The sequence below is a fragment of the Centroberyx gerrardi genome, chromosome 9 (assembly GCF_048128805.1).
Source record: "Centroberyx gerrardi isolate f3 chromosome 9, fCenGer3.hap1.cur.20231027, whole genome shotgun sequence".
Lineage (NCBI taxonomy): Eukaryota > Metazoa > Chordata > Actinopteri > Beryciformes > Berycidae > Centroberyx > Centroberyx gerrardi.
In genome coordinates this window covers 10,519,762-10,547,352 of record NC_136005.1, presented here as the reverse complement: position 1 = coordinate 10,547,352, position 27,591 = coordinate 10,519,762, and the positions used below count along the sequence as shown (strand labels likewise).

The window sequence follows — 27,591 nt, the reverse complement described above, 5'->3', positions numbered from 1 at the left end:
TTTTGAAGCTTTCATATACTGTAAATGGAATTAGATCTTTATTCCAAATGATACTTCTATAATCAAAGTAGAAAATAGCTTCCATACACATACATATAATTCATTTTTCGAATTGTTGGAATCCTTTTTTCTGCCTTTTGTGTTTTGCAACTTTGATATAAATAGAAACCAGATTTGTTTTCCAAATAACAGTATGGCCCCCATAACCAGTAGAAAATAGCTGGGCTACACATACACACAAGATCCAGCAGATGGCGCTATTTTTTCCAGAACTGGGAGTGCACTACATGAGCAATGCTTGTCTCAAGCCAGTGGAAATGTACTGAGAGCAGACAACATAGAAATAAGACAGTGCTTAATGCATAGAGAAATAGAATGGTATAATATCATTTCCACTACATATGGTAAAACCACTCTTTGTAAAGACAGCTTTACACTGAAAGTGTCAGTCCAATAGATAGACATTTTCCATACTTCATTTCTGTAATTTGAGGATAGTCAAGAAAAAGGTGAAAAGCAGTCAAAAGGTCATGCACTCGGCAAGTAATGTTGAGTCTTGCTTTTCTAGATTATGATTCTAGAGAAAGACTGGGAGACGTAGTTCAGATCGCTGTGAACAGCAGAGAACAAAACATAAATGACCTTCTGACTATAATTTAGCTTTGTAATGTAGTGTCATACAATTAATGCCTTTGGCAGCAGATCTGATTCGTCTGGTTGTCTAAATATTGTCATTGTTTACATCGACTCTTCAGTCATTTGAAGAGATATTAGCATTCTGTCCATTCTACCAACTAATGCCTGAAATACATTAAATAATTTCCTATTGTTGCAGATTTTGTATTTTTTACTATTGACCAATGACTGTTTTAGGATATTAAACTATTAACGGCAATACACTGAAATATTTTATTTAAACTCTGCTGATCCAAATAATAGGACACGTATCAGTTCACCTTTAGTTCTCAATGGTTTGATTTACTGAAAACAGAGGAAGTAGCAAATATTGCTCCTCATAAAATGAGAACTATAACCTGGCATGTACTGAATGACCTGTGTCATCATGACCTGCTCATTTGTGTGCGCACTACATTTACACTGGTTTCTTGTTGGCCAAAAATGTAAATGACATACATCATATTCCCAGTCATCCTGTTCAAGTTCACTCAGTCAAGCATATTTCTCCAAAATCCTTTAAAGCAATGTTTCAGTTTCTGACTAATAATCAATTTAGGACCACTTTAAGAACCAAAAAATTGGTGCTAGTCTAAAAAGATCTTTCAATCCATGTTTGATTTTGACGTTGCAAAACATTTGGAAAATACAATACCATTTGATTAAAAAAGCAAATACAACCATGTACACCATATTTACTGATAAATGTACAAAGCAATACACATTTTCAATTACTTTTCATGTTTACTGAATCAACTTTACTTCCTCTAATCTGTTTTATATTGTAAACTTCTCTTCATCCATCAACAAATACTTAAATTGTCTCAACATAAAGTCCATCTCAGGAGTTGAAAGGTCTTGGATGAGCTGATAAGTCCCAAAACATGATTCATGCTCCCGTCTTCAACTGCAGCTCAACCTTTGCTGAAGAAGTATCTATGAAAACATTCTCCAAACCAGTTTTGCGATTACTTATTATGGAATTTATTCTTTTTCTTGTTCCTCTTGCCAGCTCCCTTTGCAGCTTTGTCTGTCATGATCTGCTGGTATTTCTTTTTGTTGTTGCTGGTAAGAGAAGGGATAGAAATAAACAGTATTTGTTAAATGTGTGTTTGCTTTAAGGTCTTGCAAAAGCCTTTTCTTTTGATCATTAAACATTTTGTCTCCTTGAATAAAGTGAACCTGGATATACAAGACCAGTCTTCCCTTTATTATACCTTACGTTTCAGATTTGTTTTGTTGCTCAGCACTTTGAAGCTTTTACAACAGTGCTTTTAGTAATTAATAATGTTGGAGGAAATAGTATCTGCAGAGATTAGCAATAAAAATGCAGTGTGTTGGTGTATCTGACTCTAGAGGAGGCAGGTAACATACTGCCTGAACTCAGCATCAGCCAGCAGCTCCTCCACCATGGTTCTCTTCCTCGCCTTCTTGGGAATACGGGAATGATAGAAGTCGGCTGGGCTGTCCACCACTGTACCAACCTGTAACACACACACAGTCAAACAAAATTAACTACAATATATAGTATGGTGTTGATCTTTTAAAAGCCAAATTCCTGTGATTATTGCAAACCTTGATATGAGTTTTATGCAGTGAAATGCAATGATTTATCCAAATTGCAAACCCTCACAATACGTGCAAGGAACTGTTAATATTGAAAAAACAAACAAAAAAACTGCATATTTGAGTAGTTACTGACCTGAAAGTACTTAGGAAATCCATCTCTGTCATTCTTCTTGTAGAACCTCTTGGAATCCATGGAGCCTCTCATTTTCAGGACTTTGAGGTCTCCTCTCAGCTCAGGAGTCAGCTCAGGAGCCTTCATGTTAAACCAGCCGTCTCCTGTCGTTTTCTTCCTCTCCGCCTGGGGAAGACATGGATGATTCATAAAAAAGCATTGTAGAAGCATGTAACGGAGCCTCAGAAGCACAGAATTGGACTAAATAGAGCCATGAAGCAGATATTTTTGCAGCGAGTGTATGTATGAGCGACAGTCATATTTTTGGTAGTATCCGAACAAGTAGCATCTATAAACCTAAGCACCCAACTTACTTGGCGTTTCAGTTTTAAGGCTTGTTTGGATTCACTGTATGGAGGCACTGCGTCCTTCTTTTCAAAGTCTGGACCGATCACACTCTTCTTCATCACCTGTGGGCAGACAGAAAAACTTAAATGGAACACTGCAAAGCACCGCACCAACACTCCCGCTCCTCAGAGATAAAGAGCCAAAGTCAAAAAGGATTTGAGAAAAAAAGAAAACGCATGAATAACACCATCTCGAGCGTTATTGAATTTACCCATCCTTGCATAACTCTAAAATTCATTACTCATTCTGCATCACAGATCACCTTCAAAAGGGGAAAAAATCGATCAAACTTATTTACCTCATCTTGGATCTTCTGTTCCTTCAGTTTTTTCAGGGAACTGGAGACAGGTTTTGATTTGCTGCCATCAAAATTGATGTATAAACCCCCAAGCTCCTTCACTCTGAGGCCCGGGTCAATACGGCTGGACAACTCTTTCCTGAAACAAATTGGCACAGAGAAAATTCCTCAGGAGACGCAGTCGTGTCTCATTTCTCACCTCCACGTTCCATACGATAGGAATATAAAATGTAATGATAAAGATGTGTGTGAAGAGTGTGGCCGTACTGTCTGTACGTGCTCGGCAATTCAATATTCAAGTAATACAGATTTATTACCCCGAAAGGAAAAGAAAAATCAATGTTTACATTCCTCTGAATTAGGAAGGCTGCCACAATGGGAGCTCAGTAGGAGAATAATCCCTACTGCTTCCAGAGACCGGTCTTTACTGAAGTTATTTGATCTACAGACTTGCATAATCTAGGCCTATTAGGAAGTGTACTGTTTATATTAATGTGCATGGGTGTACGTCTAATCTAGCATGCCGATCTGAAGCTTTCACCTCGCATATACTTACAACTGAGGATTTTTACTGGAGAAGAGGATTTGTGCATCTTCGTCGTCGTCATCTCCCTCTTCGTCCACAAACTCTTCCTCGTCTTGCTCCTCCTGCTCAGCCTCCTCCCCCTTTGTGCCCGCCCCCTTCTCACTTGGACCCGCCTGGTAGTACTGTTCATCGGCCTCTTGCCCGGGCCGCGTGTCAATCATAAACAGTCCATCGACCGACGCAGCGGCTGCCTCGGGCTTCTTGGAAGGTCCTGCTCTCTCTTCTTCCATGCGCTCCAAATCTTCCTCTTCCTCCTCTCCAGAACCGTCCCTCTCCTCCTCCTCCTCTTCTTCTTCTTCTTCTACATATTCATCCTCATCTTCATCCTCGCTGCTCTCTAGCAGACTGATCATTCCTGTGTTCTGGCTGACAATGACTGAGGCTTCAGGTTGCTGTTCAGAACAAGACTCCACTTTTACCTTCTGCTCCTTGCTAGATGTTACCTGAATGGACTCGACCTGGTTGGGCTCTGCGGGGGGGGGAGGCACCGGCTCTGCGGGGGGGGGAGGCACCGGCTCTGCGGGGGGGGGAGGCACCGGCTCTGCGGGGGGGGGAGGCACCTCACTTGAGCCAACCACCTGCTGAGCATCTCCATGTGATGCACTAACCTCCATCTCCTCCTCCTCCTCCTCCCCACTAGGCAGTGTTTCCACAGTAGCATCCCCATCCACAGGCGTATCCTCCAGTCTCTCTGTTTGTGACGGGTGGGCGTCCACATCACTTATTTCCATAGCTTTGTCTTTCTCTTCAGTCTCCTCTGTGACTTCAGAAGTAACGGCCCTTTCACATATTGTTACTGCAACTGATTGGCAAGAGGGGAGCTCCAATGGCTGTGATGATGGGACCGTTTCCTGCATCAGTGCCACCTCTGAGGCGTCTCCATCCTCGCTCTCAGCAGACGGCTCCCTCTGCTGGTCTCTGGCTGTCATTGCTGGCTCACCGACAGCTTGGGCTTCTTCAGTGCGACAAGGACTATCTGAAACTGTTACCGACTGGCTGAGAGAGACCTGGGAATCTGCTGGAGTATCCATCTCCTCATCTTCCACAGTGATGACAATCACTCCCTTTGCAGTCTCTTCTGTGTCTGCAGACTCCTGGGCAGCGGTGGTAGATGGTAGTGTACTAGCAGATTCATCCATTTCCACATCAGCAGTCACAGATAGGGTCACACTGCCTCGACGTCCAACTTCTATCACTCCGGCTTCCTCTGGTGAAACGTCATTTGATGCAGTCACACCTTCTTCTTCCTCTAAGGTTAGGGTCATATCTTCCTCCAACAGGGTGCATTCTGGGTCAGCAATCACTGTACTTTCTAACCTAGAGCCGTTTAATACACCCACCTCCTCTGCTGCCTCCGACACAGTGACCTTAGAAGCTCTGTCCTGGGCTCTAGGGGTGCAAGCTCTCTCTAGAACAACACTAAGAGACTTGGCTGAGAGCCTGGTGGATGGAGCAGCCCGACTGCTGGTCCCAGAGCCTGTGCGGCTGCTGCAAGGTGTCCCTCTGCCCCGCGTGGAGCAGGGGCTACCCAGTGGAGAATGCACATCGGTCAGGTCAGAGTCCGAGTCCGTGGCTTTGGGACCTGTGGACCTGGCCTTGCCCCGGCTACGAGTGGTCCTCTGCGATGTCATACTAGGCCCGGACTCAAACCCATCAGATTCGCAGGACTGGGGCTCGCTAACAACTACAGAAGCCGCCGCCTTCCCTCTTGCGGCCCTGGTCCGTCGTCCAACTGGGTCTGGCGACTGAGAGCCTTCTGAGACCTCGTCCAGGTGCATGGGGATGGGCCGGGTTCGCCGACTCGATCTAGTAGCTCTGCCGGTGATGGACGTGGAAACGTCAGCGCCCGAGACACTGGACGTGCAGCTGTCAGCATCTGAGAGCTCCGAGTAGTCAGTTTGCTGCTTGGCTGATGACCTGGTGCGAGCGCTTTTTCTCTGACTCCTGGTGACTCTTTGGGAGTCCGACACCGCAGAGCCGCAGGACTCAACCTCGGCTGGATGCGAACTTTCTGGAATCGCCTTCTTCCTCATGCTCCGGCGAGCGCTCTGGCCCCCTTTCGATGCAGACACCGCTGAAGAACACGATTCCACCTCAGATACCTCTTCCTCTTGTTGACTTGCTGGACGGGGCTGTCTCCTCTTCCCCCGGGTGCGTGGGGTCTGAGGTTCGATGTCGGACACGGCGGAGCAGCAGGACTCCAGGTCTGACACGTCGGCTTCATGGGTGGAGCCCATGGGGGTCGAGGGCTGCTCTGGACTGTGGAGTCTGGACGCTCTGCTGCATCTTTTCATTGAGCACCTCTGGCTCTGGGGAGATAATGGGGGTCCGCCCTCGCAGTCATCAGGCTGATTGCTGGTCTCATCTTCCTGGGCATGCTGGGAAGGACTGTCCGCTTGTTTGGCAGTCCTCCTGGTTCTTCGACCAGTGGATGGAGTGGCCTGGGTGGCAGATAAGACAAAGTCAATAATACGGCCAGCTATACAGCAAGCTGGATCTTGGGTAGCCCAGTTGGGACTGGCACCACACTGCGTGGGTGCCGGTCCTGCCAGTCCAGAGTCTTTCCATTAAAAAAAAAAAAACGTCTTTTAACATTTTTCCGGCATTTTGACAACATGCAGGAAAGGTTTCCAGACCGAATTTTTCCAATCTGACAAGCTTTCTGGGGTCCTTGAACCCTTTTCTGTTACACAAGTAAATCATATTGTTTGAAAGTATTTGCAATAAAGTATAAAATCTCACCTTTGTGCAGCTTGTCCTAGTTGTTTTCATATGGATGTCTTAAAAATGGCTGCCACTCTTCTTCTACTCCTCTTCCCTGTGCTGCGAAACCCCCAACAGGGCTAACGTTTTACAGCTCACAGGGAGGAGGCGTAGAAGAAGAGTTTTATACTTAAGACCCCAGAAAGCTTGTCAGATTGGCAAAACGCGGTCTGGAAACCTTTCCTGCACGTTGTCAACGTGCCGGAGAAATTTTAAAACACGAGTTTTTTAAATGGAAGGACTCGGGACTGGCTGCCAGTCCCAACGGGGATAGTTCTCGAGAAGCATTGCTATAGGCAAAGCAGCAATATAGCACAGAAACAGTTTCAGGGGCCGCAAACAGAATAAAGTTTATTTACCGTTTCCTGTGTGCGGCCCTTGCTACAACCAGCCCCTCAATCGCTAGTCCCACCTACTCAGGAATTAATTTGTGATTCAGAATATTAATAATTAAGAGAGAAATCAACGAAATGGGTAACGTTATCCAGTCTTAATATCAGGCCATCCACCTATTCAGCATTTTGTTCCGCTGTTTACTTTTCCATTCGTCAACAAACACCAAACTGTTTACAAACTATGAAGTGATCGGTCCAGCAGCCAGCAACTCTCAGTGGACTGCCACGTGAGAGTGACCAGCTGAACAGGCAGACTAATCAGCGCGTGACAGGCTCTGCTCGCCGCTAACTAATACTTTATATGAGCTGTGTACATCTAGACATGGGAAAAGTCTCATTCTCATACTTACTTGCACAGCAGAGGATTGATCGGAGTTTGTTTTAGTCGGGGAGTACACGCGCACTCCTCTCCTGGTGGCCACCATCTTGCATGCTGCTGGTCGCTCCCTCACTTCCGGACGGTGCGACTGGTTTACTGAAGCTAGACTCGACCAAACGATACACGCACAGGAGACAGGCCAGATAGACGAGCGCAGACAGTGTGGAGCACATTCAGCGTAGCTTATATCGTTTGTGTAAACGAGTTGAAGTTACAATAATGGCATTGTTCATTGATCACGTAACTTAGATAAGAAAATTGGCATCCAGTTATTCCTGTTATGATTGTTGTTATAACCAACAGCTGGCAGATGTGCTTGTACTTTAAAGGGACAATGCAGGCTTTTAAAAAGTCAGCCTAATTTATCATGAACTGAGAGTCCTGTGTGCCTATCCAGTGCCTTCAGTGTTTTGGGTTTTGATATTGGGTTATCATTTGTACAATGTTAGCAGAAGATAGTGGAGCTAAAAATCCTTAGTTACTTCATTCCAAACTGTTTCACAATATAATTTACTGAAATATAACCTTTCAAATAACAAACATATATGTTAGGCCCATAATTATCAGAACAAATATGCAGTCAACATGCTCATAAGAGCTAAATAGCAAAGCACACTTCAGAATAAGGCCACAATAAGGCCACGTTTATACTATATTTTTAAACATCTTTTTACAGGTTACTTAAAGGAATCGACAGTGCAAATGTGTTTCATCATTTTAATAAAGCCAATTCATGATATACAGATATATGTCAACATTAAATATATTATGTTTACAGTACAAGAGAGAACTCGTCTTCATAAGATTTACTGGACCCTGTCTGGAGATAAAAGCCATGATTCATAAATAAGAAATTGTATTCAAGCACTTACTCAGCGTTAACAAGTTTTTACACTTCCTTGACTTGTAATTTCCAGTGCTATAACATGCAAATAAAGGATATCAACCTGCTATGAATATCAATCTCAAAATATTGCTGTACTAGCTTCCCTCAAGTTAATCTCATGAGCATGGGGGAGGCACACAGTTCATTGGCTGAAGCACAGAGCAGGGACTGAAAAAAGCATGGTAAAATGTCAAATTCACATACATATTGTCTGCTTTTGTAACCAACTGAGTCTATTTAAAACAGGATCATAAAATAAACATCTCATCTGTAGTTGGATTTGAATTTTCTCTCCATTGAGGAATGCAAATGGTATTAATATACAGTAGGTAAGATCTAAGTTGCAAGAATAAAATCAGACTTTTCTCAGAAAGAACTTTATATCTAAACATCCATACTGTATATTACTGGAAAGATTTTCATACTAGGTTTATTTGTTTTCCCTTTCAAAAGGTTTGGAATAATTCTGACTAGTGTACTAAAATATAAAAATGATGAATCTACCTTTTCCTTGTGGTACCAATTCATACAATCTTTTCATTCAGACCCCATATTTAAAGCTTGATTTATACTGACACAGTTTAAACGAAGCAGATATGGAAGATATAGGAGGAGGAGCAGAGGAAGAGAGGCACTTCACATCAGGACATGGTTAAGAAACCACACTGGATAAAAGTTCAGCTACCTAGATCTCCATCATTAAAACAAAGCCTCCACTGTGGTGGTGAGTGGTTGGACTATGAATGCATTGGTCATGATGAGAGCCACATCTGAAAAACTCGGTACACAGGGTGAGATTTTCCTCCCCCGTTCTCCCCGTCTCTCTCTGCAGTCTACTGCCACTGGGCTGGACCTTGTGTGTTAGTTTCTTATTTTCAATCTCATGGAGAGGATGGAAAGTGGAGAAATCATAGATGATCAAGACACAACCTCATCCTTTAGCGATTCCATTTATAAAACAATGGTTTCTAAGACCTATGTTGATTAGTGGCATCCATTATTCAAAGCTTTCATTACTTTGCATGTTGTGTGTGTGTGTATGAATGAAAAGGAGGAAAATGGCTTCATCCCTGTGTCTTCTTCTGTAGCGGGGTTGTGCTAGGGACTAGCTTTCCTGGCATTGACAAGGTAGCCCTTAGCCTTGATGATGCCCCTGCTCTTGACAATGATGGAGTAGCGCAGGACCCACTCCAGCCTCCAGTCGGCAACCTGCAGGTCCTGTGTGCTCTCCTGGACGGCCTCCTGGAACGTGGCCGCAGACATCAGCTCTGAAGACAGAAACATGAGAGGCCAGGATCAGCTTACAGCTCATGAAGAAACATTCCACAAAAAGCAAACAGATACAAGTGAACACATATGAACGCACACACGCACACAAAGTCTGGACACATAGCTTACACAGGATGCAAAGCACTTGTAAACGAGAGACTGTCAGAAAATCAGAAATGGGTTTTCACCTTTGGGATCGTTGTGTGTGAGCAGCTGGATGTCAAACTCCTTGGCGAAGGCTGTGAGGTCAGGAGGCATCACGCAGCAGGAGGCCAGGTTCACCTGGTTACTGCTGGGCTTCACCTGGGTCAAGGGAGGGTAGGTGGTGAATGACTGGCTTTATTTGCTTCAACATACGAAATGGTCAGAGGTACAATGGCCACATTTTATCCTGGGAAAATATAATGCTGCTTATCTGCCTGCCAAACCTATTAGCATGTGTCAACTCTGTGGAACTGAAAGATGACACAAATAGAGGCATGGACACAAGAGTCCCACTCACCTGAGCCCAGTTGTAGAGCTGCTCCAGTAGATCTTTGTCCAGGTCAGAGGTGCCAATGGCTGCAATCCGCTGGCTCCTGACCAGAGCCTCCAACTCCTCCCAGGCTGGCTGAAGGTGGGACAAAGTTTGGCTGTCGCCCTCCAGAGGCCCAGGAGGCGCTATGATTACAGAGTCTAGCTGGGACACTGCCAATGTCTGGCAGGCTGGGGATGAGAGATAAACAAAGGATGTCCTGAGTAAGTTTCACTCTTGCTTAGAGATCTTACAAAAATGCACTACACTGCACAGGCCATTTATGAAGTTCAGAAAAAAAAGAGTTTCACATGAGTTGTGCATTGCCTTTAGAGACAGCCATTAAAATTTAGTTTTAGACTTAAGAGATGAAAAGCTCACCCATCTCCACTGCATCTCTGATAGAAGATTGATCAGACTCGCACAGGAACAGCTTGACTGCAAAACAAGGAAACCATAAGCAAGTCATCCCCCATGAATGATGCGGCCTCCCTTGGGTTAATCGGTGTAACTTTGACAATGCAGAAACGCTGAGATGCATCATTTCCCAAAGTTTCGTCAAGGACGGATGAATGAACAAACTAACAGACAAAGACCAATCCATAGCCAGCCTCCCCCACCCGTTTTCATCATGGGACACAACAGTAAAAATTTCTAATCTAATTGTCTGCCAAATGGCTAAACAGTATTATACTGCAATAGGAAAATAGGATAGGTAGTTCTTTTGGCAGCGAATACATGTACAGATAAGACGATATAAGACAACATTAACCCAACAAACAGAGACCACAGAAATACAAACATAAATTACAAACATACAGGCATTGACTGATTGTAAAAAATAAAAAATAATAGGCCTAATTAATAAAATAATAAAAAAATAAATGTAATACAACTAATACTAAACTAATACTAACCAGAAACCTTCAGCTCCTCCCTCTCTTCAGGTGTGATAGCATCTGTCGCCTGAGGAATGGAGCAGTCCAGTGTATCTGGGAGCTCCTACATGATGAGACAAGCACTCTGTTCAGAAACACGACAACTTATATCATGACTAGCATAGCAGGACATGGAATTTGACTACTGTTGAGCTCTAGGGCTCTACTGTGCTCTACTGTTTAGCCAGTATTCCTAATTCTGTCAGCAAAAATGCGACAAATACAGCATGAAAAGAACCCAGAAGGCATGACTCAAGCATCACAATCTTGAGATTTCACTGCAAGGGATGTTTCCAATAAGCCTTGTATTTGTGTGTTCAAGATCCCTTCATCCCCTCTCTCCCAAACCTCCCCCATCCCAGTTTGAACTCAGTGGGCGTGGTGTTAGAAGATGAAGCAGATTAGCTGACCCCAGCAAAACAGCCATGGCCAGAGTAAAGTAGGGATGTGTTCAGTGGGACTGTTTGCTAGGTGTTGAAAGTATGCTTGTGGAGCATGTTTAACCTGTATTCTACTATTCTCAGCACGTGTTAGTTTGGCAAAAATGGCACAGCTGACTACCAGCACCTCCTGGAAACCATATTAAATTGAAATGGCTATTTAATGAATAACATCACCCCACCCACCCCCACCCCACCCAGCAGGCAGACACACATTTGGAATGGCGCCTTTGGCAGCCAACACTGCATGAACATTCACTATGACAGCTCCCTTTGAGTAAGCCTACGGGCATCCTTTGATGTCACTCACTACAGTTATTTTGTTTTTGCAGGCACTGGAATCCTACTGCCTGATGGAGTAGTAGCAGATTATTGTCCCACTCACCCACATACTATGTGGATGTATGCAAATGCTATCGTGCATTTTTCAGTATAGCTTAATACATGCATAACTTTAGTGCATTATGGATTACTTGTGACCTTAAAGATCCAGTGCAATGACAATTGCATTTCTCGATTTCATGGTATAATTTAACAAAGGACTTGTTAGGTAAAGTTACCCAAATTATTATAGCTGTCAGCACTGTGGAAATTTGACTAACGCCCTTTGAAAAACGTTCCCTCTGGTTGTCAACAGAATCAAACATATTAAGAATTCCAATCTACTTCCTGGTGTAAATGATGTCAGCCAGTTACTTGCCAAAGTAGTCAAAATCTCTGTGCCTCCACTGTTGCCGGGTGCCGAAGTTCCAACACTGGATATTTGTTCCCCAAAGAAATATTGGCATGCAGTGGAAGTATAACCATAGGGAAGGTTAGGCTCTCACTCAGTCCTACAAGCTTTGTACCATCTAACCATCAAAACGGATGCTCATTGTGTCAGAAATCAACAAACCTTTCCTGACTTGAGTTGAAATCATTGCACTGGATCTAAAAGACTCAGCCCCAACAACTGGACACAAGGTAAAAGAGATTGGTTAGGGTGAACTACTATACATAGTAGTTCACCCTAACCATGTGAACCATACAGCACTACTTTGGAAACAATCAGAACATTGTGGATGTCTCACCACCTCGGAAGGAGGTTGTATCGTGGAAAACCAGTCAGTCAGCGTGGCTCGAATGCAGTCTTGAAGCTGAAATATATCAGACAGAAAAACATGATTGTAAGTCAACATCTGTCCAAGGGGTGGAAAGTAATATCAGACAAGCGACCTAATGTTCTACTGAGTATAGTCCTCTCTCAATTTCAATTGTCAAAAGAGGTCTCAACATTTCTAACCGTCCTTCACCTATACTACTAATCTCAACAACGAGGCCTACACTAACAGGAGCATCAATTTACTAATCACAAAAGTATGGCAAATTCCCTACCTTCAATATCATTTGACACCTAAACTCCGAAAGCCTCATATAAAGACTAAACTGTGGGGATAAATGGAGCAATAACTGATGGATGACAAGATATTATTGATATAATTTAATTGTGATAAATTATTAGATATTAGGCCATCAAATGCACACAGCTTAAGAGGGAACATTGGTCCTGAATGCTCTACTGATGTGACTTTTTTCCAAACAAATTTCTCAATGACAACAAATCCGAAAGTGTTATTTTTGGTCCCCCCAGTTCTCTAAGTATGATATGCATTTAACTGGGGAACTTAGCCTCAAATCTGAAAGCCGAAGCGAAGAAACTAGGGGTGTTCTTCGCTTCCAATTTAACCTTGGACAAACAGGTTAAAAGGCTTGTGCAGTCATGTTTTCTGCAGCTGAGAATTGTTTAAAAAATCTAACTACTGTTACCCAAGTGATTTGGAGAGGGTTGTTCAAGCATTTATTTCTTCTCACTTAGATTACTGTAATTCTCTTTACTCCCTCTCATTCCTGCAGCTTATCTAGAATTCTGCCACAAGGGGGTTCAGTCTGGTGCCAAACAAAAAGATCCTAGACCACCCCAATTTTAACCTCCCTGCGCTTGTTGCCTGTTGGCTTTACGATTAATTTAAAGATTTTACTAAATACTTCTAAGGCAGGAGATGCTTAGCCCCCTAGCCACATTACTCACAATTTAACTCTCAAAGTGCCAGACAGCACCCTAAGGTCTCCTATCTGCACAGGCCAGTCTTTTAAGTCACTTCTTAACCCAATTTATAGACTTGCTTTCTGTAACAATTCTCAGATTCTTAATTATTTGTCCTTATTTGTTATTGAAAAATGTATTATCACTAATGTTTATGCAATCTCATGTTTGTCTCTTGCTATGTAATGTCTTTTGATCTTTGCAAGCGCTTTTTTAACTTTTGCTACACAAAGGTTTATGTTATTGTTATGGCATTTTTTTTCTTGATCTTTACTCTTCATTATATAAGGCTAAAAACTACAAGATCAACTTTGGACTCACTTATGCTAAGGTATGGTGAGTGCCACACTTTGCCATACCCAACACACAGCCACACACTAGAGGCAGTCCATCCATTTTTAATATGTGACAGTTAAAGGAAAATATTAGTTCTGAATGGACTGCATGCGTCACACTTTGTTATAGTGGTATTTCTTGCTGCAAGTGCTGCAATCACGCTATTTCCCAAGCCATGACTAGTGTAGCCTCAGGTGTAGAAGACAATACATTTCTCAGTTCCCTGAGTCAGTCTCCCATTCATTGTCAGCAGAGCAGCTCCAGGCGTTGTGGTCACCTGTTTTAACTTTCCAGTAGGCCTATTGGTCCTGTTGCCTAGCCTGTATTAGCTGTACCAAGTAACCAAACAACAACAATGGACCTTTATGGGAAACTGAGACCTCCAAGACCTGTTGTGTGTAACCAGCCAACAATCCTATTCCACACTAGGTATGGTTATCTTCTGTAAACCATTCACCTTAAGCTAGAGCATAAAGTTATATTACCTGCCCTAATTCAAAGGAGTAGTACATACATCATTACACTAAATGGTATTCCACTTTAGCCTAAGCTGACCCAGTCCTGTATGTATGAACCTCGACAGGTGCAATCTGAAATATTGCCATCTACATTTTCCCCCGTCTATCCTCTCCCTCTGGACTGATTATGTAATGTTATTTCTGCAAGACTGATGATCAATAATCACGTAATGGCAGCGAAATATTTAGCTAGGTAGCTAGCGTAACCCGCTAACTTTAAGCTATGCTAATGGGCTACACTGTCAGTTCTAGCACAAAACATGTACTCTGGTCAGCCAACTGACACACAGGTTGCTAGCTTTTACTTTGACTGGGCTGTCTTACCTCTTCGCTGGGTGAGGATGGGCACTTCTTTTTTAGACGACTTCGGTTTACTAAATTCCCTGTGTGGAGCTTCAGAGTCTTAGCATGGTTTAACAGCGTCTTTGCATTGACGTTAACGCTGGTGTTTTGAGACTCCATGTGGTTTTCTAACCGGGTAGCTAACAAGTTGCTAAACTGGATCATCCAATGAGCGCGACAGCAAGAGCCTGCACTTTCACCCCGTTCCTGCTCTAGCCGCTGTATGAAGTGTCTAGCAAACAACGAAAACACTCCCTGCAGCCAGGCAACTGCTAAAAAATGAAGTAGTCAGAATGACTTGCACACAATGTTTATTGACTTGCTGGACTAGAAAGGCTGCGTAGTAGCTGTTATGGACGCAAGCCGCTAAACCCCGCCCACCTGGAAGTGTCTGTGAGTAGCGCGTGAAACCTGGTCGGGCTGTATGGAAGGGGTTTGGACAGGAGTGGATTCACGGAGTGGACTTCTGATGTGAGGGGAAGGGAAAGTCTGGTTCCCAGCACTAGATGGGGGTGTAGTATTTTTTATTTTCTCATGTCGTGTCCCCGCGGAGCCAGACAAGGGATAACAGACATTTTAGATACACTACCAGTCAAAAGTTTTGACACACCTCATTTTTCTTTATTACCTCCGCCAAGGAGGTTATGTTTTCGGTGCCGTTTGTTTGTTTGTTTGTTTGTTTGTTTGTTTGTCTGTTAGCAGGATTACGGAAAAACTACTGGCCCGATTTTCATGAAACTTCGTGGAAGGGTGTAGCATGGGCCAAGGAAGAACCCATTACATTTTGGAGCGGATCCGGATCCGACTCACGAACAAGCAATAATAGCACGAACCTTGGCGGAGGTCTGTGCTCTCCGAGTGCCCTTCTAGTTTTTACTATTTTCTACATTTTAGAATAATAGTAAAGATATCAAAACTATTATATAACACAAATGGAATTATGCTGTGACCAACAAATGTTAAACAGATCAAAACTATCTTACAGTTTAGATTCTTTAAAGTATTCGCCCTTTGCCTTGATGGAAAGGGAAAGGCAAAGGCTTTGGAAAGAAATTCATACATAGGCATCAACTTCACTATTTATATTTGTTTAAGAAACAAATTTCAAGCATTTAAGCATAAGCTTTTAGATCCAAATGGCTTTTAGATAATGAAAAGCATAGTAGCCTACATTCAATCAGGTGTGTCCAAACTTATGACTGGTAGTGTATATATATTTACGTATATGTATAATATATTAATACATAAGCATTCATGTATCCTATTTTCATATTCTGTTTTCATTCTTTACATGCTTCAGCTGTTATTTTTGCACTTCTTATACATTCTACTTAACATTTTATAGTGCTGAAATTGTTGGTTGCATATATGTTTGTATTACCCACATTTGCCCCCATTTATCTTATCTTCTTCTTTTCTCTTGCTTTCTTTTCTTTTCTTAGCTTATCTTATCTTCTTTTCTTGTCTTCTTTTCTTTTCTTTCCTTGTCCTTTCTTTTTTATTCTTATAGCACTTCATCATTCTGCAGACTGATTCAGGAAGTGATCACCAAACTAGGCGATCAGAAACAGAATCACAGTACAATAAATAAACAGGACTTGTCTTGGTTACAGTGTTGCAGAAACAGATGGATAACACATTGACTTCACATTGAACACTGATACAGATGGTACCCGGACAACGGGACGTTCAGTGCAAAGGAACTGTGCAAGACACAATATGGACAGTGGACTATACTTATTCAGTAGGCCTACAATATGGTTGCAGGTGCAGAGGGAAGTGTAGTGGATGATCAGTAGTGCAGTGGTTCAATGCATCATGAGGAAATTATACTTAATAGAAAGAGATGCATAAAATAAATCAACCAAACTTGGAATGTTTTCAGATATCTGCACAGCTGTAGCACCATTAGTTTCAAGTAGGCTATCTCAAGTATCTGCACTTACTCATAGTAAGATATTATAGCTTGTCAGTCATCATCACTGGCTTGGACTGAGCCAAGAAAAACATAGGCTTCTGGGATGTACTGATGAAATTGCCCAGCTTTCCAGCAATTGTGAAACTTTCATCTGTGACATGTAAAAGGAGGAGTGGTAAAGGATGGACGGGGGGGGGGGGGGGGGGGGGGCAGACTATAAGAGCACACTGCAAGCTAGACTACACGGAAGGTTTTACTCCCACGACGTCTTGTGAAATACTGAATGTGAGTAGATAAGCTTCTCTGCATGTTCATGAGATAATGTCATCAATTTATTGTCTTTGTGTGTTTGTGACCTTGATTTTGCAAACATTTTGTTAAGCGTTCCAACATTTTCAGGGAAATGAGATATCTCCAGAGAGGGATTTCAGCTATCATTTACCAAAAACACTCTTGGTTTACATAAAACGCCAATTTTGGCCCATTGCTAAAGCCAACACATCATTGTGTATCACTGAGATAAAACAGCTGCACACAGCTGGAGGCCAGACAGGGTCTAAAACAATCTAAAAAGGGGTCTTTCTTTCACAAGAGCACAGATCAGGGGGGGTTGTGATGGGGAAATCTAGTATCAGCAGTAAAAAATTAAGGGGACAGAGGGGGCGGGAGACTCTGCTTCCAAGTTTCTGTTTTGTTCTGTGATATAATCTGTTTCTTTTCTTTCTGTGCAGTTGACCACACAGCAGCAGCAACAGCAGCAGCAGCAGCCATGAAGTTCCAACTCCTGTTCTTCCTTCTGCTCCTCACCTGCATGTACCTGAGTCTGGCTCAAGGTAAGCAGAACAGATCAGACATACAGCTGGTGCACACAACAACCGTTATATTGTAATATATATAGGTAAATGTTTGCTTGCACTGCTTTAAGCCTTGGTTTAATGAACGGGTCGTCCTATTTTTATTGCTGCCTGTGTTCCTTTTACCATCTGCATTTTGGTCTGCCTCTCTGCATCTTATTACTGATTTTACCCTTCTATTTGCTGTGCTTACTGCCGCTGCTCTAATCTGCTCTGAAGTACCTTTCAGCTGGTAGTGTATTGCATCACCTGAATTCTTTATGCTCTTTTATTTATTTAATTTATATTGTTTGTTTTTAATCATGTGACGCACTTTGTGACTTCTCGTCTGAAAAGTGCTGCATAAATAGTTTTACTTACTTATTTACTACTAATAATAAAAATGTAAAAAGACACTATATTAAACTATATACTATATTATTATAGTATTATTAAACTATTATTATATTAACTATATTATGCAAGTACCCTATTTTTTAAGCATTTTTCGTGCGCAGTGATAAGCTAATATATTTGCTGATGGAACTGCAATGGGTGGAATTGAATACTATATGAACATGCAGTATATGTATTTTGTTTTGTATCACATTTGCAGAAAAAATAAAAAGTCTAATTTTGGCTTTAGTTGTATTTCATCATACACATTCCTTTAATGTTGACACTAAAACTGCTCTTTCAATTAAGTAAATTTGTCTGCGCAAAACCATTTACCACAGAGCTTCATACCGATGTGTAATCTGTCCAGGCTTGTTTTTTCTTTTGGATCAAAACATAGCTGTTCTCATTCTGATATGGTCATCTTCTTACGGTGCTTGGAAAATAGAAAAAATACACACTCACCTTTGTTTGATTAAGTCATTTAAAGTCACCTTTTTTCCACAGATGTTTTCTCACTGGCGATATACATCACTAACATGTTTGAGAAATAATTATCAGTGGGATGACACTGTTGCAGAGATGCTGTTTGCACATGCAGTAAAACCGACTGTTTCCTCTTATTATACTCAGATTTTATTGATACATCAATATCCTGTGGGTAAGATTAACTGATATATCAATAAAGTCTGTGAAATAAGGGGTTCTGGTTGCTGCCTGTGCATCCAACACCTCCGCAGCTGAGTTTCACATTTTGGGTGATCACTGCAACTTACAGCCTAATCAGTTGCCTCTTTCTGTTTTTGCTTGGTACAAGAACTGTAATTTATAACATGAGATATTACTGTAATGATAGTGATAGACCTATTCCATTTTTTTCTCTTACTATTGACCCGAAAGTCCAATAAAGTACAAATAAGTAGTGATATCAGGGACTGGATAGTGCTCATGCAGGACTCACTTGGCAGTTACTGTGCAAGTTGATGGTTTTATTTGTCCCCAAGAGGGACATTTGGTTTTGGTCTTTCATAACCAAACTCTCTCTGTGATTTCCCCAGGCTCGTATGGCAACTGCTGCCTGGGCTTTGTACCGGGGATGAAAAAGAATGTGAAGAGGAACGTGGAGAGTTACAGGATGCAGGAACCAGATGGTGATTGCAACAGAAGAGCTGTTACGTGAGTGCCAAACATGATTTCCTTCACCTTGTCAACATTTTAGCTCACTTTTGGCCCTTCATGAATATTTTGTTTCCCTCCAAACAACAGCTGCATTGTTTAATCTGGCACTATGTTACTGCCCAGTGGAAAACTAAATTACCTGTTTACTGAGGAGTGAAAACTTCTTGAAAGGTTGAGAATCGATCCAGACTCGAGCTCGGCGCAGCATTTTTTAAATGTGTTATCTAATGTGTAATCTGTTGTTATAATTATCAGTGTTAACTGTTCAGAATCACATGCTGCTAATATTGATGATGAAGTATCCATTACAATAAATAATAATATTGATATGGGTAGGTTTCTGATGAAGAAGAGGCCTGAACATCCAAAACAACGGACTATCTGTGCCGATCCATACCAACCGTGGGTGCGGACCCTGATGAGGGAGGTGGATAGGCGAATGGCCAATTAGGTACAAAGTTACACACACACACACACACACACACACGCACACAATCACATACTTTAATGCCTTACTGACAAACGCAATGCTCATGTGATCACGAAGATTCCTAAGGACTCGGATGCTTCATAACACACCGTAATGCTTCATAATATGCTAATGATCATAAACGTTTTGTCTTCACAGAGCACTGAAAGGAGAGAAACGAGAGAAGAGCGGGACAGAGGAGAGTCGCTGCTTCATCTCCCCATCAGCCATCACATTTCACCTCCACCCACATGGACTAGATCCTGTTTCAGTGGATTAGATATTTCCTGTAGCTAACAGAGAATGTAAATTGTGTACATAGTGAACCATAACACTTGCATACCATGTCCTAAATGTTCTTTTGCAGGCAGTATAGCAATATATCATTTATGTGAGCCATGATACTATTCACTGCCGAGTGAGATGTATAGTCTGCTATGAGCCTCTGTTTGGCAGCTTTGCAATGTATTGAATTGTGTGTGTGTGTGTATGTGTGTGTGTGTGTGTGTTTGTGTGTGTGTGTGTGTGTGTGTGTGTGTGTGTTAGTGTGTGTGTGTCGGGGGGGACTTTGAACACAGGATGAACTTGCTTCGGTAGTGGCCCCACAGCTACTTTACAACATACACACAAATGTGCACATATGATTTCCCGCTCTCATTCTTTCATTTGCTCACACACTCACTCGCTCAGGAAGCTGTTGTGTTGATGGTGTGTGTGTACGTGCATTTGCATGGTTGGCAGCAGGTGGGTGCGTGTGCAATGTGAATTCTGTACGTTTTTTGATCTTGGAAGAGTGACAACTAGATGGAGACTTCGGGGAAAAGCTGAGAATTTTTTATAAGACAGATTTCCATATTTTTGTATCATCACTACTAAATGTACCTTATATCTTCCAATATCCAATAAAAAGGAGCACTATGAACAAATATTCTGAGTTGCATAATTATTAATATCAGGGGAATGTTCAACAAGCATCAAGCTACAAACATTTACACTCCACTACACATTCCAAGCAAAGACAGTAAATAACCACATGCACACTGTATAATTAGTTATTATCCAGACTTTAACCGCACTGTTTGATTTACGACTAAACAGGTAATATGATAAAGAACACAAATTGCAGCTGTTGACAGCTGCCCAGATCATAGCTACAGTATTTGATCATTGTAATCCTTCTTTTTCACACCATAAAGCACAAAGCAATTAGTTATTTACCAGACCTGCACAGTACATCCTTTGTTTGGTTTAGATTTGTTAATACGACAGTTGTTGCAGCTGTTGACTGAAACCCTGAGGCTTTTCCTCCACTTCTCACCTGTCTTATTCAGCGACGGTTTTCACACGACTCGATTGAAGAGTGACTCCACCTGCAGTTGCTCTCCTACATACTTGAAAACTGATACACATGTTGGGTTCGTTGAGCGAGAATTAATCATAATCATGAACATGTTAGATCTCGCTCAGATTGCATTCTCTTTGACATTTTTGCGTTCAGAGCAAGTTTCCACTCCGTTTGTTCCCTTTCTCCTGAACACTACCCATATACAGGAGCTTTCAGCATCACCAGCTACTGTTCATGCTATACTGAAAACAAGACAAAATAGGCTACAGCAAGACTAGTCCTGTATAGCTGAGTAGAGCAGCCAAAGGGGTTCAGCTTCCAGGGGAACCAAACATGTTAAAAATGTGTTTCTGTAAGACGCCTTGGGTAAAAGTGTGGTGGACGCTTTAATCCAAAACATCTTACAGAGCCACGAGTCCACTCTTACTCCGGTCCATGAGGTTTAAGTCTTTTGGAGAACAAAGCTTAAACCACCATGAGCCAAGACATACAATAAAATGCAGAATCAAAACAAGTCCCAGATTAATTGACAGACCATTACAGCCACATGACAGTATGTGTTGCTATCCATCAAGTGTTCTCATTACAACATTTGGCATCACTTTACCTGACATTTGTAAACTATTACTACCAGTCACTACCGTGACTGTACGAAAGAAAATAATCTTCTTTTAATGGTTGCAATTTTGGTTTTCTCCTTAAAACAGCTTCCTAATCTCCTTTATTTGAAAAGGAAATTGTCTATATAAAGCAATGTGGTTAATCGTTCCCATCCATCTCGACAAAGGCATATTTTATCACCAGAACACCATGTAGATTTGTCATTCATCCAGAACTCAAGACTTCTCTCGCTCTGCCAAATGCACTTAAAGACAAATATCAACTTGTTTTTTTGGCCCAGATATCTTGCCTCCTCAGGATAATACTGGGGAGCGAGTAAAGGGGGTGGGGGGGGGGGGGGGGGGGGGGGGGGCAATGATGAAGACAGGCCATGATTTCTATGAATGTGAAAGAAAGAATTTTGCTGTGATGGGAATGTGAAGCAATGGTTGAGACTTAGTTTCGTTTTTAAAAACAGCAAATTATAAACAGATTTTTTGGTAACGCTTTAGATTACAGCCCGCAACATACAGCATAATTACACCGGAGTTACGGTGTAATCTTTTGTACTAACGGTGTACCAGCACAGTACGTACCAATACATATATGTAGGTACAGGGGAACAAGATGTGAAGTTATGGGATAAGGGGGTAACAATTCGGGAACTTACAAAGAACTTATACTGTAGTTATTTTTTAACTTCCGGGTACCTATTCTATTTTTAGCCTACAGGGTATGTATGACCTACTGAGCAATAATCTGGAAGTTTGGGAGGAACTTAGAGAGAATTTATACTGTAGTTATTTTTTAACTACTGGGTACCTATTCTATTATTTCAGGGTACAGTATGACCATAAAACTGAGCAAAAATCTGGACCTTTCAGGGAAGATGGAGTGATGATTTCTGCAGCACTTAATCAATCTGATGTGATTTTATTTCAAAATGACCTTATTACCAACACACAGGCAAACTACATTACAGCCTACTCCTTTATAATTTTGGGATAGGCCTACTTAAAATAACTGCTGGGTACATCTGTGCGTTTACTTCGGAACAAAGGTCCAGGGGACAGTGTGTTGTCATGGATACTGTCGGCCTCTGAAGACTGTCTCAGCTGTCGTTCACCTCACCAGCAAACTTCATTACTGGACGCTCGTTTATGGCCTGGTGGCTCCGCCTGCCATCGGCGGACAGAATTCACCCACCCTAGATGTCACTCACTTGTGCTTTGGTGTAAACACGTTGACAATTTTGAAGTCATTAAAATGTTGAAAGTCTTCTCCCCGACAATTGTGTTCGACCGGCATTACGGCTCCGCAAGGTGCAAGCTTACCTTTTTTTCAGCTCTGTGCATGGCCTCCTTTTATCCCAGCAAATAAATACAAATATAGCAAGATAAAACACAAGTATGAATCACAACGCATAGGCTATATATGGTTAATATGCTCTTCTGGCAGCAAACTGTGCAGTTAATTTAGTTTGTTCTTCCATGTTTTGAGGCAAGTAAAATCGAAACAAACTGTTCTCACATTGTTCTCTGTAGTTACAGAATAAATTATATATATGCGGTGGTAGTTCTCCCCTTGTTACATGTACTTACAGGGTAACTACAAGGTGTGCGGGCTGTAATCTAAAGCACTGTTAGTTCCCCCCTTGTTACATGTAGTTACAGGGTAACTACAGGATACGCCGGCTGTAATCTTAAGTGTACATTGTATGCCTTGTATCATATTAAAAACCAAATCTTACATCCTTAACTTAAAACCTTTATTGAACATACTTCTTATTTCAAAATAAATTATAAACCTTCGAGGAACAAATAGCATTGAATTCTTTATTTCTTTGCTTCCTCATTTTGTTCTTCTTTTTCATCTTCCTTTCCACTTCTGATGAAGATGACAGGGTTGAGGTTGAGATGAGGGGAAAGAAGCTGGTGCACCTTGGCCATATGTTGACCCTATAGAGAAAAACTGTTAGTGTCAGTCTGAGATGTCTGGATTTCTGACAGCCATGATGTCTCCCACTTGGTGAGAAGCCATAAGAATCAAACTGTTGGCCACACAGGCGCAAAGCCATCATCACTGGCATTCTAGATGTGAATAAATACAATATTAATGGGCTACGTAAGGCTATACAAGAAATACTGTACAGCTAACTAAAATCAGCGTCTTGTTTCTAGTTTGTCAACAAACCATTACAAATATGTGGCACAATAATAATGGAAAAGTTTAGGTTAATTTCCAATTATCTGGTGGGACAAGCTTGCAACAACAGTAGTCATCTAGCAATAAGGCATGAAGTCAGAAGCATGGGCGATTTCCCCTTTTATTTTATTTTATATTACTGACAAAGCCTAAATGCAGCATAGGACATGTTTGATATGTTGCTAATTGGCAGCAAAGTAATCACAAGTTAATAAAAGTTCCAATGAGGATGTGTGAAAGTTTAGCCAGTGCAGTAACGACACGACAGTAGCAGATTAGCTTAGTGTAGGTTGCTATGTGAATAAAATCACCTGAACATGTTTCAGCTTCTGTAAGACACAAACCCACAAGCGTTATACTGTATTACATTGAATGTAATGACATAGTGTTGTAAATTCTATTAGAGCAATCATTAGTGTTATCTTGTAAAAACTGCAGGGTAACGCTTTGCTCTTTCAGCGGGGCGCACAGCGTTAGCGAGGACGTGAACGTTCAGTAGCTAACAAATGATTATCAAGCTAACACTCCAGCAACACCTTTCATTTGTTCAGTTAACGCTACATTTGACATGAGCCACAAACCAGACAGCTCTGTGCCAATAAATATATTCTGATTATTACCCACCATTATTATTACTTTTCCATTTCTTTATAGAAAACACTCCATCGCCCCCTGCTGTGATCTGATATGAATGAAGCGTACCCATTCAACTTTGATGAACTTTGATGACGCTGATGTGAAAGGTTATAGGTCACAACTGTAATATAAAAATAACATAGTACTACATCCATGAGTACTCTTGCATTATTATTATTGTCTTTATGGCATTGCTTTTATTGTTTTTCCTATCCAAATCTTTGTCACTTATTTGATTTATACTTTTCAGTCATATATATTTGTTTTCATATTAGGTGTATACATATTTTATCTCCCCTTGGCATTATGTTCCCACGTTCTAATTTATAAGTACATATAAATGAATGATCATTATTAAATTACATTCATGCTAATAACCAAAAAGCTATTCAAGTATGTGGTAATTTATGTTATGGTCATACTGTACCCTGAAATAATAGAATAGGTACCAGTAGTTAAAAAATAACTACAGTATAAATTCTCTCTAAGTTCCTCCCAAACTTCCAGATTATCGCTCATTAGGTCATACATACCCTGTAATAATAGAATAGGTACCCGGTAGTTAAAAAATAACTACAGTATAAATTCTTTGTAAGTTCCCGAATTGTTACCCCCTTATTCCATAACTTCACATCTTGTTCCCCTGTACCTACATATATGTATTGGTAGTACTGTACTGGTACACCGTTAGTACAAAAGATTACACCGTAACTCTGGAGTAATTACGCTGTACGTTGCGGGCTGTAATCTAAAGCGTTACTATTTTTTCTGTTGCAATAACTGCCGTTTTATGCATTCCTGCTCAAGTCCAAATCAAATGTCCTGCAGATATTAAAACTGTCACAATTCAAAACCTTGAAGTAAAGCAGGAATCAACCTTGTAATCTTGTAATTAACTGTGTAGATTTAAGGATTGTTAAGTTTCTCTTAACTTTCTCTCTGCATTTCGGTATTCGCTGGAGGCATGCTTATTTTTTCTTTCGTGAACAAGTTCTGATTGAAACATCATGGTTGGCTGCCCAGCTGTGAAGATGACAGTAATCGTCTAACCCGAAGGATAACCTCAAGGTAAATGAATCACTCTGGTCTCCTACGCATCATTTTTTTTGGGTGAATAAGTTCTTTGCTGCTGTTATCTTCCCTCCCAATCTCCATTCACTTTGACACAACCACTAAGGGGAGCTGCGAGATAAGGGTTTCTAATGTTTTTTTGCAGAGTTTTACAGTTACATGGAGCAAAATTCATTGCATCCTTAATCAGTTTAAAGGATGAGCCTGCAGTTGGAATATTCCTCATTGTAAACGGAAACAACACCAGTGATTTACACAGCAGAGAGATATTGAGCAAGAACAGGATTTATAAATCAACAGCTTCAAGTCAAGACTTCTCTTCGGCACTATAGGTAACTTGATACTTGACTTGAACTTGTCTCCCTCTCGCTGTTCCTGCCCACACAGTTCGCACAGTCTTGTTCGAACGGGGAACAGGCATGGCTGGGGGTTTAACACATTATTGCAAAATCTTATCAAAGTGCCAATCAGTGATAGAGAACGCAGCAGGTGCGTGCAGGAACTGGCAGAAATTGGCGCGAAATGGCAAAGTGATGGTTATTGGCGTGGAGTGACGTCTGGGATCACAGAGACCGTTTTGTCCTTGAGGGCGATTCATTGTTGTAAACGCAGAGTGAGATTTAAGGAGCATTATGTACGGACAGAACCACTGTTTTTATAGCCTAACTAACCCACACTTATGAACACTCATGAAATAAAGAACAAAGTGTCGTGGCCTCAAAAGAACTCATGACTTGTTTCGTAACATCTGAGGTTTGTACATCTACTGTAAACTTCTCCAGATTCTGTGGAACATGCTCTCTGGAACAGCTTTAGCCTGAGATGACTGTTTCAATTTGGGTAACTGAGTTCTTGCAAAACTGTTTGATTCAACAGTCAAACATTTCAACCCTTTAACAGACATTCTCAACCAAGAAAAAACAATCTGTGCATCAGCTTGACTGGTTTGTGACCAGATCCCCCCTTAATCTCTCCAAACATGGGGTGTCATGTTTCACTTCAACTGTGAAGAGCATGCAGAGACCCCAAAATCCCCCCGGCCCTCAAAGATTAGGTCATAAAAAAAGGAACGAAACAGGAAATTGTCAATCAAGGGACAAACCATGATGTTTATTCAGTAGAACATACTTTAAATAATAAGAATATAACAAAAAGTATGAAAGTAGTAAGAAATTCTTAGTGTCAGAGCTCATCAAAAACACGCATGATCATGTGGTTGATTTGATTGCAAAGGGCAGAACCCAGGACAGATGCATGATGGGATGGTGTTTGAGAGGAACGGGGGGGTAATGATGAAGACAATGATTGTGCCAATAAAGTAGAGGTTATGAAACATGTATGTCTGTAAGGTCTTGAAATGATTGTTCACATAAAATGTTGAAAGAAATAATATTATTTAATTAAAGCAAGTTTTACCATAAATGGACATAGTAAACATCAAAATGAAAACATATTGTTAGAGGTTGGTATTTGGTGTGCTAGTGATGGGAATTTAATTTAAAATATTATTTTTCCTTGTCTCTTCCCAGGGTGTTAAAGACTGTTAAAGGGTTAATCCACTTACTTTAGTGAAGCAACAAATCTTAAATTCATTCAACACTCAGTGGAAAATCCCTTGTAGCCTGTTAAAACGCTGACTGTGCTCTTGCTTGGAGCAGAATGAGACGATAATATCCTGTCATGTCGTGCCTCCTGCTGGAAGCAGGATGAGAAGGCTGTGTCCTGATGAGATGTTTTGAGAGAAAGTAGTTCAAAAACATAGTTTGAAAACATTTTATTTTGAATCATGAATTTGGCCTTACCCATTACTATAATTATGTGTATACAGACTGGCATGAAGTTCAGGCCAATATGCATGAAGCATTTATGAAATGCTTAATTGCTCAAGTCTTGCCTTAAAATTTTTAAACAAAATTTAAAACAATGTCTATGCTTCAGACAAGACATTTTTGTGACAACTGGACATTACACTCATAAAATGCACATAGTATTTACAAACAAATTTTTTTTTTTAATTTGTATTAACATTGATATTAAATGAAGGCATATTAGGCATATCAGTTATTTATCAGTTTAAAACACAAAACAGGGTTTTAACAGAGCTGCATTGATCCTACATTTGTTCATTGCTGTTCTAGCTTACAGCAGTTGTTGAGTTTGAACATATGAGCAGCTCATGGTTTCTCTGTTCAGCATTTGCATTCATTCATCTTCATCTGTGGAACAGATTGCAGCTAACATAGTCTATTTTAATCCAGAAATCACTAGATCAAGCAATCAAGCGATCATTCAGGTGATCAAATGATCAGTCAACTAATCAATGGTCCAATGGAATTAGACATAGAACCTTAGTTCTAACCTTAGTCCTTAATTCCCTGGAGACATTTTTCCATGGTGTCCTGTTTCATTTCTATGTGATCCAGCAGTC

General features: G+C 41.1%; 3 protein-coding genes across 5 annotated transcripts; 1 reads left to right on the top strand and 2 right to left on the bottom strand.

Moving 5' to 3' along the window:
* Positions 1–1,353: 1,353 nt before the first annotated feature.
* On the bottom strand, positions 1,354–7,264 carry dnttip2 (deoxynucleotidyltransferase, terminal, interacting protein 2). 2 transcript variants are annotated; one of them, XM_078285784.1, is made up of 8 exons: positions 7,157–7,264; positions 4,214–6,089; positions 3,619–4,141; positions 3,063–3,201; positions 2,731–2,826; positions 2,378–2,542; positions 2,050–2,159; positions 1,354–1,740 (listed from the first exon to the last, which is right to left on the bottom strand). In XM_078285784.1, exons 1-8 carry the CDS (start codon positions 7,229–7,231, stop codon positions 1,644–1,646), a joined length of 3,081 nt encoding a protein of 1,026 aa, XP_078141910.1. In that variant the 5' UTR covers positions 7,232–7,264; the 3' UTR covers positions 1,354–1,643. The 2 variants fall into 2 exon arrangements, with proteins under 2 accessions (XP_078141910.1, XP_078141909.1); XM_078285783.1 differs by having other exon boundaries at positions 3,619–6,089.
* Positions 7,265–7,888: 624 nt separating this feature from the next.
* On the bottom strand, positions 7,889–14,818 carry gclm (glutamate-cysteine ligase, modifier subunit). Of its 2 annotated transcripts, none has more exons than XM_071920452.2 (7): positions 14,494–14,818; positions 12,303–12,368; positions 10,772–10,856; positions 10,236–10,292; positions 9,843–10,045; positions 9,529–9,643; positions 7,889–9,339 (listed from the first exon to the last, which is right to left on the bottom strand). In XM_071920452.2, the coding sequence occupies exons 1-7, from the start codon at positions 14,674–14,676 to the stop codon at positions 9,170–9,172; spliced, it is 879 nt and encodes a 292-aa protein (XP_071776553.1). In that variant the 5' UTR covers positions 14,677–14,818; the 3' UTR covers positions 7,889–9,169. The 2 variants fall into 2 exon arrangements, with proteins under 2 accessions (XP_071776553.1, XP_071776554.1); XM_071920453.2 differs by having other exon boundaries at positions 12,306–12,368.
* Positions 14,819–16,635: 1,817 nt separating this feature from the next.
* Positions 16,636–20,232, top strand: LOC139928089 (C-C motif chemokine 25-like). The gene is made up of 5 exons (XM_071920457.2): positions 16,636–16,714; positions 17,161–17,262; positions 18,717–18,834; positions 19,174–19,288; positions 19,466–20,232. Exons 2-4 carry the CDS (start codon positions 17,199–17,201, stop codon positions 19,286–19,288), a joined length of 297 nt encoding a protein of 98 aa, XP_071776558.1. The 5' UTR covers positions 16,636–16,714; positions 17,161–17,198; the 3' UTR covers positions 19,466–20,232.
* Positions 20,233–27,591: the final 7,359 nt, after the last annotated feature.